We start from the raw sequence: 16,344 nt of genomic DNA on the forward strand, positions 1-16,344 counted from the left end.
ATGAATTTGAGGAAACATGGCTTATTTTACACCCATATTAGCATGTTTTTTTATCTTCAATGTGGCTGAGCACATGGTAGGGAAGGTATTTGTAATTATGGGATGATGATCTGCCATATTCTCACCCACAGCAAGTTAAAAATGCTTAAAAAACACATGAAAAAAATATATATACATGTATATACAGTGCCTTGCGAAAGTATTCGGCCCCCTTGAACTTTGCGACCTTTTGCCACATTTCAGGCTTCAAACATAAAGATATAAAACTGTAATTTTTTGTGAAGAATCAACAACAAGTGTGACACAATCTTGAAGTGGAACGAAATTTATTGGATATTTCAAACTTTGTTAACAAATAAAAAACTGAAAAATTAGGCGTGCAAAATTATTCAGCCCCTTTACTCTCAGTGCAGCAAACTCTCTCTAGAAGTACAGTGAGGATCTCTGAATGATCCAATGTTGACCTAAATGACTAATGATGGCGACACAATCATGAAGTGGAACGAAATTTATTGGATATTTCAAACTTTGTTAACCAATAAAAAACTGAAAAATTGGGCGTGCAAAATTATTCAGCCCGTTTACTTTCAGTGCAGCAAACTCTCTCCAGAAGTTCAGTGAGGATCTCTGAATGATCGAATGTTGACCTAAATGACTAATGATGATAAATAGAATCCACCTGTGTGTAATCAAGTCTCTGTATAAGTCCCCGTTCACACTGGGGAGACCTATCAGGCGACCTGGTCGCCTGACAGGTCGCCGTAGGTCACCTTCCACAGAGAAGCTGCAGACCCATTCTAATAGGAGCGACACAAGTCGCTCCGACTTAGAAAAAGGGTCCGGAGCTTCTTTGGGGCGACCCGGAGCGACCTGCATAGACTTCAATGTTATGAAGTCCGTGCCGGCCGCTCCGAGGTCACGGTGCAAGCAGCGCGCCACGACCTATGAGGTCGCCCCGGCAAGTAGTGTCGCCCCAGTGTGAACGGGGCCTCAATGCACCTGCACTGTTATAGTCTCAGACGTCCGTTTAAAGTGCAGAGAGCATCATGAAGAACAAGGAACACACCAGGCAGGTCCGAGATACTGTTGTGGAGAAGTTTAAAGCTGGATTTGGATACAAAAAGATTTCCCAAGCTTTAAACATCCCAAGGAGCACTGTACAAGCGATAATATTGAAATGGAAGGAGTATCAGACCACTGCAAATCTACGAAGACCTGGCTGTCCCTCTAAACTTTCAGCTCATACAAACAGAAGACTGATCAGAGATTCAGCCAAGAGGCCCACGATCACTCTGGATGAATTGCAGAGATCTACAGCTGAGGTGGGAGACTCTGTCCATAGGACAACAATCAGTCGTATACTGCACAAATCTGGCCTTTATGGAAGAGTGGCAAGAAGAAAGCCATTTCTTAAACATATCCATAAAAAGTGTCGTTTAAAGTTTGCCACAAGCCACCTGGAAGACACACCAAACATGTGGAAGAAGGTGCTCTGGTCAGATGAAACCAAAATGGAACTTTTTGGCAACAATGCAAAACGTTATGTTTGGCTTAAAAGCAACACAGCTCATCACCTTGAACACACCATCCCCACTGTCAAACATGGTGGTGGTAGCATCATGGTTTGGGCCTGCTTTTCTTCAGCAGGGACAGGGAAGATGGTTAAAATTGATCGGAAGATGGATGGAGCCAAATACAGGACTATTCTGGAAGAAAACCTGATGGAGTCTGCAAAAGACCTGAGACTGGGACGGAGATTTGTCTTCCAACAAGACAATAATCCAAAACATAAAGCAAAATCTACAATGGAATGGTTCCAATCAAGAATCTGTGGAAAGAACTGAAAACTGCTGTTCACAAACGCTCTCCATCCAACCTCACTGAGCTCGAGCTGTTTTGCAAGGAGGAATGGGCAAAATTTCAGTCTCTCGATGTGCAAAACTGATAGAGACATACCCCAAGCAACTTACAGCTTGTAATCGCAGCAAAAGATGGCGCTACAAAGTATTAACTTAAGGGGGCTGAATAATATTGCACGCCCAATTTTTCAGTTCTTTATTTGTTAAAAAAGTTTGGAATATCCAATAAATTTCGTTCCACTTCATGATTGTGTCCCACTTGTTTATTCTTCACAAAAAAATTACAGTTTTCTTTATGTTTGAAGCCTGAAATGTGGCAAAAGGTCGCAAAGTTCAAGGGGGCCGAATACTTTAGCAAGGCACTGTATATATAAATACATATACTGTGTATATATATATACATATATATATATATATATATATACGTATATATATATATATATACGCATGTTTATATGCTTCCATAGAATTAAATGGACCAGGAAACGCTAATAAAAGCATGTACGGTAAGATTGGACATGCCATATTTTTTACAACGCAGCGTAACACAGCGTACAAATGTAAAAAGCCTCCTTTTACTTAATATGTTTTTATGACACATGCATTTTATGCACTGCAAAACACACCTTAAAATGCACAAGTGTGAACTATACCTTACTGTTTGAACTACTCTTTGAACTTGAGCTAAATATATCTGTTTAGATTTATTTTACGTATATCCTCAATTTTTGAACCTTTGTGTAGTGAATTGCTACATTTCATTTTTAGATTATATGTAAGAAATGTATGCACTATATACATATACAATATAGACAAAAAAGATAAAAATGCTTTAGTAAATTTGTAAAGGATTTACAGAAAAATTTGCTTAACCACATCCATACCGGCGCATAGTAATATGACGCCGGCAGGATGGCTTTACCGTTCCGGGCGGCCATCATATGACGTTCGCAGCGATCAGGGATGAGGCTCGTCCCTCGGACATAGCCCATCCCTGATCAAGGTAAACAGCCAATAGAAATTGGCTGTTTACCATGTGATCGGCTGTGTCAATCACAGCCGATCACATGAGCGGCTCCAGCACAAGCCGCTCGTTCTCTCTGCAATTTGCGCCCCCGGGGGCGCGCAGAGCAGCGATCGAGGACGAGGCTCGTCCCTCGGACAGAGTTGATCCCCGATCTAGGTAAAGAGCCAATGAAATTGGCTCTTTACCACGTGACCGGCTGTGTCCAATCACAGCCAGTCACAAATGTCAACAGAGAACACGGTAACTAGCTGTCACCGTGTTCTCCTCCTCACACACTGATCCTGTGTGAGGAAGAGAGTGTGGTAACAGCTAGTTACCAAATACAGTGCACCCCAAACACACTGATTGCCCCCCCCCCAATAAAGAGCACCTGTCACTAGCCCATCAAAGTACCTGAGTACCTGTCACCAGCCCATCAGGTACTCTGTTGACAGGTACTCGGGTACTCTGATGGGCTGATGACAGGTACTCGGGTACTCTGATGACAGGTACTCGGGTACTCTGATGACAGGTACTAGGGTACTCTGATGACGGGTACTCTGATGACAGGTACTCGGGTACTCTGATAACAGGTACTCGGGTACTCTGATGACGGGTACTCGGGTACTCTGATGACAGGTACTCGGGTACTCTGATGACAGGTACTGGGGTACTCTGATGACAGGTACTCAGGTACTCTGATGACGGGTACTCGGGTACTCTGATGACAGGTACTCGGGTACTCTGATGACGGGTACTTGGGTACTCTGATGACGGGTACTCGGGTACTCTGATGACAGGTACTCTGATGACAGGTACTCGGGTACTCGGATGACCTGTCACCTACCCATCAGAGTACCCAAGTACCTGTCACCTACCCATCAGAGTACCCGAGTACCTTCCACCTGCTCATCAGAGTACCTGAAGCCTGAAGTACCCGAGTACTTGCCGCCTGCTCATCAGTACCCATCACTACTCATCAGTACCCATCAGTACAGTATCACCTATCAGTATCAGTACTACTCATCAGTACCTATCACCTGCCTGTCACCTGCCCATCAGAGTACCCGAGTACCTGTCACCTGCCTATCGGAGTACCCGAGTACCTGCCACCTGCTCATCAGTACCAGAGTACCTGTCACCTGCCTGTCACCTGCCCAACAAAGTACCCGAGTACCTGTCACCCTTCATACAGCCACCATGTCCAAGTCCAAAAAGGTTTATATACGTCCTCCGTTTAAACCTAAATACCGGTGTTATGGAAGCAGATAGCTGCCAAAACCCTGGTATTTTTTTGAACGGTGGATGGTTGGCTTTCCGATAAGGGTGGTCCCAGCGGCGGATTCGCCATGGGATCACCCTTCCGGGATGGCGGAAGAGGTGCCCCGCCCCCCGCCGCGTCCGGTCCTTTTCCCCGCTTACCGGACCCGCCGTCAGCGGGGAAAATGATCCGGTCCCGGATCCTCACAGACAGGATGTTGAGTGAGGGCAAGCTTGCCCTCACTTGACTCTATGGTCTTGGAGGACCGGAGCTACGGAAAATGTTGTTGCCTAGCAACCGGTTTAAAGGTCCTTTTTTTTTTTCATTTTATATAATAATTTTTTTTTTTTCTATCTTTTAGTGTACTTGTGAGATCTGAGGACTTTTTAACCCCAGATCTCACAAAAAAAAGGTCCTGTCGTGCCTTTTTCTATTACAAGTAATGTTTACATTTCTTGTAATAGAAATAAAAATGATCAATTTTTTTTTTTGTTAAACGGTGTAAAAATAAAAAATAATAAATAAAATAAATAGTAAAAAAAAAAAATTAAAGCGCCCTGTCCCCGTTAGCTCGCACGCATATGGAAACCCCGCCCACATATGTAAACGGTGTTCAAACCACACATGTGAGGTATCGCCGCGATCGTTAGAGCAAGGGGAATAATTTGAGCCCTAGACCTCCTCTGTAACTCAAAGATGGCAACCTGTAGAAATTTTTAAATTGTCGCCTATGGGGATTTTTAAGTACCAAAGTTTGTCGCCATTCCGTGAGCGTGCGCAATTTTGAAACATGACATGTTGGGTATCTATTTACTCGGCGTAACATTATCTTTCACATTATGGAAAAAAATTGGGCTAACTTTACTGGTTTCTTATTTTTTAATTAAAAAAAGTGAATTTTTTCCAAAAAAATTGCGTTTGGAAGACCGCTGCGCAAATACGGTGTGATAAAAAATATTGCAATAATCTCCATTTTAATCTCTAGGGTCTCTGCTAAAAAAAAAATATATAATGTTTGGGGGTTCTAAGCAGTTTTCTAGCAAAACAACTGATTTTAGCTTGTAAACACCAAATGTCAAAAATAGGCCTAGGCAAGTGGCTAGGATGCATGATGATGCTCCTTGGATGTTGGGCCCCTCTATATGGCTAGGCTGTGAAAAAGTCTCACACATGTGGTATTGCCATACTCAGGAGGAGTGGCAGAATGTATTTTGGGGTGTCATTTTTGCTGTGTACATGCTATGTGTTAGGAATATCCTATAAATTGACAACTTTGTGTAAAAAAAAGTTTTTATTTTTTTCCCACATTTTCCAAAAACTTGTGGAAAAAAATGACATGTTCAAAGGACCCATAATGCCTCATAGAATATACGTTGGAGTGTTTGCTTTCCAAAATGGGGTCATTTTGTGGACTTTTCCATTGTATTGGTGCTCTAGGGCCTTGAAAAGTGTGATAGGTAGTAAGAAAGTTTTATGTGTATTTATGCTCCTAAAATGCCTTATGGTGCTACTTGGACGTGGAGTCTCTTTTTGTGGCCAGGCTGTGTAACAGTCTCACTCATGTGGTATCACCATACTCAGAAGGAGTATCAGAATGAATTTTGGGGTGTCATTTTTGCTGTGTACATGCTATGTGTTCTTCATTTTCCCAAGAATTGTGGGAAAAAATTATAACTTCAAAAAACTCACCATGCCTCTTACTAAATACCTTGGACTGTCTACTTTAAAAAAAGGGGTCATTTGGGGGGTATTTGTACTATCCTGACATTTCAGGGCCTCAAGAAAGGAGATAGGCCATCAGTACATCTGGTGTGATCAATTTTCAGTAATTGGTACCATAGCTTCTAGACTCAATAACTTTCACACAGACTAAATAATATACACTAATTTGGGTTAATTTTACCAGAGATAAGTAGCAGTATAAATTTTGGCCTAAATGTATGAAGAAAAATAAATTTTTTGCAAAATTGTATAATAGAAACTAAAAAAAAGTGTTTTTTTTTCAAAATTTTTGCTTTTTTTTGCTTATATCACAAAGAAAAAAAAAACCAGTTGTGATCAAATACCACCAAAAGAAAGCTCTATTTGTGTGAAAAAAATGATAAAAATTTTGTTTGGTTACAGTGTAGCATGACTGAGCAATTGTCATTCAAAGTGTGAGAGTGCTGAAAGCTGAAAATTGGTCTGGGAAGGAAGGGGGTCTAACTGCTCTGTATGGAAGTGGTTAATAAATTCACAAAGAAATATTGATTATTTTTTCTCATGACACAGGGTCAGTCACAGTTTTTTTTATAGGAACTGATAAACTTAAAGGATTACCAAAGCCAGGACAAAAATGCAGTATATTGCATCTTACCAGTCCTTAGATGTGGTGTCTACATTCATTTTCATTTTTAGGCTAAGAACGTTTTTAGCAAATGCAGAAAATATCTGTTGATCATGCCAGAAATTCAGTGTCCTTGCCACTTCCTGCGACATCATGTGCTGGAAGTAAAAACAATGCAATCTTTCTTCTATGAAATAATAATCCCATCAACCCCCCCTACCCCATGTAATGAAGATAAACAAAGTAAAAAATGTTTGAAGTCCATCCTGGGTGACAACCATGCTTCCTCCATAGACACAGTGGGGTGAGCATAACTAACCAGGACAATAAGTGTTACAGGCAAGGTAAACAGGTAAATATAAAGGAAAAAAATGTAAAAAAAGGGAAACAAATGCAGTCACTACATCTAAGGATGTAAGATGTATTATTTTTTTTATTTTAAGATAAGCTTTTATCCTGCCTAAGTTAGTGAAAGGAACACTTGTTTCATACAGATTATTTTGTTACCAAGGGAGACCTAGGCCCTTTTATTTCAGATACTATAAAATATTATTTACGTTAAAGGGTCACTACTTATAGAATATGAAATTTTCAATAACTGGTTTATGATAATACATTTTAACCACTTAAGGACCGTAAGGTTTTACCCCCTTAATGACCAGGCCATTTTTTGTGATACGGCACTGAGTTACTTTAACTGACAATTGGGCAGTCGTGCAATGCTTTACTCAAATAAAATTTATATATTTTTTTCCCCACAAATAGAACTTTCTTTTGGTGGTATTTGATCACCTCAGCGTTTTGTTTTTTTTTGCGCTATAATCAAAAAAGAGTGACAGTTCTAAAATATAAATATACATTCTGCTATAAAACATTCGGAATAAAAAAATAAAAAAAATCATTTTTTTTTCATCAGTTTAGGCCAATATGTATTCAGCCACATATTTTTGGTAAAAAAAATCCCAATAAGTGTACACTGATTGGTTTGCACAAACGTTATCGTGTCTATAAACTAGGGGATAGCTTTTTGTCATTTTTATTTGTTTCTTTTTTTTTTACTAGTAATGGTGGCGATCAGCGATTTTTATCAGGACTGCAACATTGCGGCGGACAGATCAGACCCCTAACTGACACTTTTGACACTTTTGCTAAAAATATGCACTATTACTGTATTAATGGCCCTGGCAGGGAAGGGGTTAACACCAGGGGCAATCAAAGGGCTAAGTGTGCTCTCAGGGAGTGCTTTCTAACTGTGTGGGGGTTGTAATCATTGAACCTGTGTTCCTAAATAGGAGGGACACAGGATCCCTGTGTTCATCTCTAACAGAACAGCGGTCTGTCTTGTTTACATTGGCAGACCGCAGTTCTGTCGTCTTCATAGGGAGCGATCGCGGGTGTCCGCCGGACCCAGTGATTGGCTCCCCCTCTGGCCTACTCTACAATATATCAGCATTATCATGTCTCTGTCCAATTAGCAGGAGGATAATCCAGGAACTAGTTAAACTTAGATTATACAAGGGATTAGGAATCTACAAAGCAATTTAGGCCAGATTTGTGCAGCCGCAGTTTCCAGCCTGAGGTCTGGTGCATTTCTGTTCACCCGTACAGGTGTGTTTCATGTCCAAATTTTTGCCTGAATGTGCACCTGAACCAAACTCAAAAAGACACAGAACCCTTTTTGAAACTGCACTGCGGCCGGCCCGGACATGTGTTAACTGGCTTCATTGAAAGCCGGTCACACTCGCATGACATGTGAATTGAATGCAGTGAAAAACGCATCCAATTCACACATATGTGAACCCAGCCTTAACTGTTTGTTGGCAATTGCTCTGTTTCGCAATATACTAAAATGTATATGTTTCTAATGAGAGGATGGGTAGTAAGTAGTTAATGAATCAGTAGCAAAAGAGATTTAATTGCTTGTGTAGCCCTAGCCAAAGCTGAGCTAGGAAGTTAGAGTGATCTTATAGCTGCTCGGTGTAGCAGAAGTGTATAGACTAAAAGAGTAGATGAAAAAGATTACAAAGCTTTGGCAGGCTAAAAGCTTTGGCTAAAAATATATATGCAGTTCAGCCATGTATGCTACTGTATGCCTGCAGTTCCATTTCCTGTTAAGTAACCCCACAATGTTCATGAAAAGTACTGACATTTCTCTACAAACTTCTGCTGAACATGTCAGGTATCAAAGAAACAACACAATGCAAAGAAAACTTTCATAAATGTCTAGTATTACAATGTGTGGGTACTTTTATATACAAGAGCAGAGCAAAGTACACAGAACAGTAACCCTAGGAACACAAGTTTGTATTTTACTCATCTAACTGAAACCTGGTCAGTTATTATGGGTTATTGAATTTTCAGATTTAGCTTTTGAACGTAGTTGTGAATGAAATTGGTAGCTGTTTCACATAATGTACAGGTACTTCTTTTAAGATTTACTTGTACTTTAAGACCATAGTAATTTTTATTAGTCAATAAATATAGCATGCATTTCTTTATATTCACTCTCAGTCATATTAGATTTTATTGTCATTTTTTATGAAAACATTAACTTACTCTGTAGTTCTTTATTTATCTTGAAATGTATTTGATGTTTTGCAGTAAATGGAGTCTGGGAAGAATGGTCACCTTGGAGTTTATGCTCCTTTACATGTGGAAAAGGCCAAAGAACAAGGACAAGGACCTGCACTCCTCCGCAGTATGGGGGAAGACTGTGTGGTGGACCAGAAATTCAGCATAAGCCTTGCAATATTGCTCTTTGCCCTGGTGAGATGGCTGGATATATATTCTATTGTTCAATGTGTTTGGAGTGAGTGTATTTGGTCAGGTGATGGATAGACACACAGTATCTGTCTGAGAGATAAGTCAGGAATACTTTATCTTAAACTGCACTTGTTACAAAGAAGAATAGGGTCAGCATCATATTAGCTTCAACAGATAGAGTACCACTGTATATTATCTAAGTACTTTTTTCTATGATATGCCTGTATTTACAATGTCTTTGATTTTTTTTTTTTTTTTTGAGATTTGAGATTGAAATGTATGTTCCTATACACGGATGGTGGATTATAACAATTTTTTACCTAACTACCTCAATACCGGGCCAATTCTGATGCTTCTCATATACATGTACAAATCTATTTTATTTTATTAGAAAATGACTTAGAACCCTGAAACATTGTATATTTTTTTTTAAGCAGAGAACCTAGAGAATAAAATGGTGGTAGTTGCAATATTTTAGGTCACACGGTATTTGCACAACAGTCTTTCAAATGCCATTTTTGTGGAAAAAATACACTTCAATAAATTAAAATAAAACAAGACAGTAAAGTTAGTCCAATTTTTTTGTATAATGTGAAAGATGATGTTATGCCAATTAAGTAGATACTCAAAATGAAAAAATATTAAAAGAGTGCAGTGAGAAAATATATGTACAGTAATGCAAAATTTAAAAAATAACCATGCATGTAAAGTGACTCAGTGAAACAAATAAATCATGTAGACAAATTAAAATATAAAAGTCCATAAACATAGAGTCCAATCCAATCAACTAATTATTATAATCCACCATCCGTGTATAGGAAAACTGGAGTTCAACTTACAAGAAGTGACAAAAAGCCTAAAAAAGAAAACAAATTCAGCCACCACATCTAAGGACTGATATGCTTCAATCACATGATCGGACCTTAGCAGCCTGAATAAGATCGTGGATTAACATAGAGAATATGGGAACTACTTATGAGCACACCATCAGAGAGCCCCATCAGATTGCAATTATCCCAGAGGGGAACTGCTGATTCTGACCTAAAGGTGAAACAGGGGTCAGAACGTGAGGTGAGAGGCTGGAAAGCGCAGGTGGTGGATGAGCACAGAGCACTTTCTATGTTCCTATACACGGATGGTGGATTATAACAATTAGTTGATTTGATTGGACTCTATGTTTATGGACTTTTATATTTTAATTTTTCTATACAATTTATTTGAGTCACTTTACATGTATGTTTTTTTTTTTTTTTTTTACATTTTGCATTACATATATTTTTTCACTGTTTACATCTGGTGCAGCACTGTTTTAGGATATATATATATATATATATATATATATATATATATATATATATATATATATATATATGTAGCAGCCAGTTAACTCATGATATTCACATTTAGGGGGTTGTGCTGATTTAATTGTTGGTTATTTATTAGATACCTAACATCTCCTGCTAAAAAATTGCGCAAGCTCATGGATTGGCGACAAACTATGGTACTTTAAATCATGCATAGGTGACGCTTTAGAAGCCTTTGCAGGTTACCAGTTTAGATTTACAGAGAAGGTCTGGTGCTAGAATTAATGCTCTCACTCTCACAATCGCAGTGATACTTTACATATGTGGTGCGATCACTGTTTACATATGTGTGCAGGACTGATGTGTGTGTTTGCTACTGCGTGTGAGCATGAAGGTTACTAGGGCATTTTTAAAAACATTATTTATTTATTATTATTATCATTATTTATTTTATTTTATTTATTTTTACATCACTTTTATTGCTGTCAAAAAGGAATGTAAACATCCCTTTTGATGGCAATAGCAATGACAGGTGCTCTTTATAGAGAGATTGGGGGTCATTTAAGACCCCCCATTTCTCCTTTGGGCTCCAATGCAGCCGATCAGACACAGCTATGAGGCCAGTAAACAAAGAGCCAGAACTGGAAATGGTGACATAGTCAAAGCTCGCCTGTTCTGACGTCACACAGTGGGAGGAACAACTTCAGTTCCTCTCACTGTGCGGCTGGACATGGATACCGCTGGTCGCATTGCTCCTGGGCTTCCCAAGCCCAGTAATGGTGGTGGTGGGGGGGGGGGGGCTTTCGGCCACTTGTAAAAGTATTCCAGGAGCTGCCCAGCCACTCAGGTATACTTTTATATTAAAGAGAATCATCAGCTATTAAAAATGACACTGGGATCATGGTTGTAGCCTCAATCATGATCCTGGGTCAATCACCTCCCCACCAATATGTATATATACAGTGGCCATTAGGGAGGTGGTTAATTAAATTATGATTGTAATAAATATCAATGTGGACAATTCATTTAAGAGAAACACCAAGATGCACTATTTTTATCTTAAAGAGGAACTACACCATGTTTTTTTTTCATCCCCCCTTAACAATTTTCACTAAGTTAGCTGGAATTTCCATACTCAGAGGCCCAATGAATCAAAGGTTGTTTTCTGGCAATCCACTGCTTGGCTGCCACATACCTGGTCCTATGCCTCCATCCTTCTTTCTTTTCTCTTTGGGATCTCTTCCAGGTTCTTGCCACTGGCCTCCTTATGACATGTCACAAGATTCACTCTCCACCATATGCAGTATGGAAACTGATGCTTCCTAGGATATGTGATGTGCATATATTAGGAAGCTTCTGGAGGAGAAATGCATCATGTTTGCCTAGGCAAAAATGGTGCCAGTTGGAGGGCTAGAGCAATAAAACATGTCAATAGAAAATAAGTTGGCTGTTTAGATTGCAAGGAGGTGGGGGAGATGGTTGCAAGGGTATAAAGTGTATTTTGTAAATGATAGTCCACTTTAACTAGCCCCTTGGTAACCCTCATCTAAAGTGCTAATAGAATTACTGCCAACAAATGGGTACATTTCCCAGTAGAAAGAGATTAAATTATACCTCTAGACTAGCCATAGTTAGGCAAAAATACTTAGCTGCCATGACCTAAAAAGAAATGTACTTCCTGTTTTACCCCAAACTGTCCTAGCAATGTGTGATCAGATTTATAGTTAGTCAGTTCTATGAAATTGCACTACAGTTCTAAATACACAACACCCGCTTATTTTTTATTAAAATATCTGTCCTTCTTTCTTTTACAGTACTGTCTTTTGTATGGATCAAAGACATAATGCTCTTCCCTCTCAACCACTCATCTTTGGCCTCTATCCAGGCACAGATCCCCTTACCTACCACTGTGTCTCCTAGCTCCCATAGTGCCCCAAAACTCCAATAATTGCAAGCAGTGTCCCTCAAACCCCCCTCCACAGTAACCCCATGGCCCGTCATTCCCCACAGTGCCTCCAACCTCCTACTGTATCTCAGAGTGTCTCCTAGCCCCTGAAATGCCCTCAGCCTCTCCAGTCTCCCATTGTGCCCCCACAAAGCCCCCAGATTTCTGAAGAGACCCCAGCCCCTCTAGAAACATCATCTCCTAGAAAGCCACCAAGACTCCTGCAGAGTTAACTACCCCCCCCCCCCCCCCCAAATGCACACACACAATGACGTACACACCTAGATCCTATAACTTAGGGGAAAGTGTTCTGTAGGTCATTGAAGGAAATGTAACAGGGCTGCAAACATTATTTTAAGTTTCAGTTCAGCCAAAGCAAAGTGCACAGAAATGGACTCATTGGATTTCTGAAAGGATCAACAGGTATTTTGCACTTATTGTACAGAAATACCAAAACCTTTTCAACTATATATTTACCAGACCAAAAGTATGAACATAAGAAATGTTGAATGTAGGGTTGCATCGATACCGGTACCGGTGCTGATACTAAGCATTTGCATGAGTATCATTACTTGTACAAATTCACCAATATTTAAAACCGATACCTACTGGCTTGGTTCTTTCAGCTGTCAGCGGAGTTCTCCTGCTGACAACTGAAATGTACACAGGAGAATCCAGCACTCATCGGTTGTTAAGAAGAGGGGCCAGCTCATTCTTAACAAAGACTCATTCATCTTTCATCGGGCTTCCCTGCTGCCAGATAAATGTGATTAAAACCAGGGGCAGCTGCTGCAAGGGCTCCCTGTGGGAACAGAGCGCTCTCCTGATGGGTCTTCACTCCATCCCTAGCCTGCAGTGCAGCATGAGCATGAGAGAAGGGAGCCACAATAAAGAGAAGCCAGCAGCCAGATGTGTGGCATGAGTAGGGGAACCGCGAGGCGGGCGCAACCGATGCCCTGCATGAAAGTCCTCTTTTCCCTTATATCACTGTCCTCCACTTCCTCACAGACTGTCGGATCTATTGCAGGAGGACAGGCAGCAGCACTGCTCTTTTTAAGCTGAGGCCACCTCCTCCCAGGTAATAGGAGAAGAACAGGCAGCATGGCAGCATATCCTACTTAGATCTTCAGCAATAGAGCAGTAGGTAGTACAGTGGGGAACTGGTGTGAGGGGGGGGCACAGTGAAGAAGAGGTATGTAGGAGGTAGACCAGGGAAAAGGTTTGTGTGTGGGGAGGGGGGATATAGTGGGGAAAAGGGGCTAGGGTGGTACAGTGGGGAACAGGTGCATTGGGGTACCAGTGGGGACCATGTGTGTGGGAGGGGGCAATGGGGAACAGGTGTGCAGGAAGGGGAAGACAGGCATTCAGGGTGGTACAGTGGGGAACAGGGAAATAGGTATCGGTAATTGAGCACTTAAAAAAAGTATCGGTACGCATACTCGTTGCTAAAAAAGTGGTATCGGTGCATCCCTAGTTAAAATAAAGTTGTTAGTTTAAAGGATACAATGCCGATGATGAGGAAAGAACATTAGAGTATCACCTGCAAGAAGCATAAATGAAGGAATAATATTAACATTCATTATTTCATATTTAACTGGCTAAAAACATGGAAAAACATTTTTAAACATTGTATTTTTTGTTCTTGGACATAATAAGCAAAGAAAGAATATATGTACAAAGTCACTTTACATTCCCTTCAGAATAAATGTCCCCTTTCCTTTTTGTGCTGTTCCATCAAAAAATGGTAATGTGTGGAGGCTTCTAGCAAATCTTGTTTCTTCATTACATATGCAGACTGTGTCCTTGTGAACAGTGATTCAAGTAAAATTTCCGGGTCATTATACAGAGCGATACATAATATTTCTTATACTACTTTCAGTCCAGGTGCATATATAGCTGATGCAACCTCTATTGTACTGCATTTTGTACATGTTTGTGGATGGTTGTGGCCCATTACACTGGCGTGTTTGTAAGTACTAAATATTAGCTAATGTATGAAACGATCAATAATAGTAGCAAACTGCAATCTATTGTTTTCATCATTCCTAGTTTCCCCAAAGGAGGAACAAACAGCCAACTGCCTAGGGGTGAAATAATTGCCTTAGGTCTAGTGTTACTGAGATACTGGCACTTGAGTGCCCAGAGCTATGTTTTCTCTTTTACTTTAATAACTCAATAAGTTCCCAGTTCTAATATTGCTTCTTTAATATTGCCAGTATTACACCTCAAAATAAATTTCAGGGTCCTAATTTGGCATGATTCACAAGTTATTTAGTTGGTTAAGCTCCAAACCCAGTAACCTGTCAACAATCAACACTTAATATGTAGTTACGGTATCTGGCTGTGTAAATATTGTCAATGGAAAAGCACAAACTTTCCTCTTTATCTGAACAAGCTTGCTAAACTTTGTCAAAGCCTTCAAGTCCTAAGGAGCTACTTTTGCAGCACCCAACTCATTCACATAACAGGAAAATGAATTGTGCTTTGGAAAAATAAAAATATATGCAACAGAAATGTGTCTAGGTCATTGCCACACTGCAACATTGTTGAGATTCAGTCAAATCTGTCCTCGGACTCTGATTTTGATCTTTTTGAGATCATTTCAGTAATTTCAGAGTAGGTAGTGAAATAAACACCATACAATAGGTGTTGAAAAACTGTCAGGTGAGCTGGTCTTGTTGCTTATTTCCATGGACATTTATTTCTCAGCATATCAAATAGGTGTTGTATCTTTATATCATGAAGCACACATCACAAATCTGATTTACCACTCATTATTTTTGCTTCAAACAGTTCTCTTTCAATTTTGAACCTTTTACTTGGTACTATGGTATGACATTTATTAGTAATGCATGATTTATTAGGGAATCCTTGTCATAGCAAATTTACAAAAATAGATTATACCAGCCTCACAATTACCATAACCCTGAATAAAATAACATTTTACAACATGATTTAATTTATGGGTTAACATGGACAAAATAGTGTTTTAATATATTTATGTTGAGCTCACATATAAGAAGTTAGGTTCCAAAATGCTGTACATTTTATATTGTACTGCCAAAAAAGGGTCAGCAAAGATGCCTTTGTGGTGCTTGAAATGGTCCCTCTTTAGAAATAACCCAAGTGGATTCTGTACATTAATGAATGAATGATATTTCAGTATATGTTAAATGTCATATTAATATCAGAAATCTCAGATTTTGTCTGAATTTCAACATTAATGCAACTTGGTGTTTACAATAAGTGAGCTTGACAAACTATTCTAAAAACTTTTCACATTATTTGTTGTGCCAGCATCAAAGTTTAGATGAGGAAGCATGTGTCCTTGTATAATATATCTTGACCTTTTGTACATAGCATTTCCATTAGTTTATTGGCTTTTGTGTGTTGGCATAGTGCATAGAAATACATTACTAAAAGAATGTGTTATGACTCTTTGACATTCAAAGGAATGTAACAGATATAGAGGAAGATGCATTCCTTAGTTTGCACTGAACATGTATATCTATTGGTGAAATACAATAGAACACAAAATAAAAAAGCTCCTATTAAAGCTGCACACTGCTAAAGAGAGTGCTATGGGAGCTACACAATGACAAAGGGAGAGTGTTTTGACCCCAAAATATCACCTTAAATGGTGCTATTAGAGCTGCACATTTTAATGAGAATGATACAAGCTCTGGACATCATATGCAATAGTGAAATGAGTGTTGTAAGTTAACTGAAAGTGTGCTTGGAGTGCTGCAGGTAACCAGAAGGAGTACAAAGTCAATTGCAAGCTAGCAAAGAGTACAGTAAGAAAGCCTCACATTACCCTACACATATTGTAAGAGTTGCATATAGCCAATAAGAGTGCTTTTATAGTTGTGAATTCTCC

At 39.5% G+C, this 16,344-nt stretch overlaps 1 protein-coding gene across 4 annotated transcripts in view; it reads left to right on the forward strand.

Annotated features, from left to right (window-relative positions):
- The window catches only part of ADGRB3 (adhesion G protein-coupled receptor B3), a 1,221,611-nt gene that overhangs the window by 500,287 nt on the left and 704,980 nt on the right, over positions 1-16,344 (forward strand). For all 4 annotated transcript variants that reach the window (XM_082251903.1, XM_082251901.1, XM_082251904.1 and 1 more), the window contains one exon: positions 9,054-9,218. In XM_082251903.1, coding sequence (XP_082108029.1) covers positions 9,054-9,218 — 165 coding nt within the window. The remainder of the gene's footprint in view (positions 1-9,053; positions 9,219-16,344) is intronic.

The sequence above is a fragment of the Pelophylax lessonae genome (assembly GCF_965119305.1).
Source record: "Pelophylax lessonae genome assembly, chromosome: 3".
Taxonomy (NCBI): Eukaryota; Metazoa; Chordata; class Amphibia; order Anura; family Ranidae; genus Pelophylax; species Pelophylax lessonae.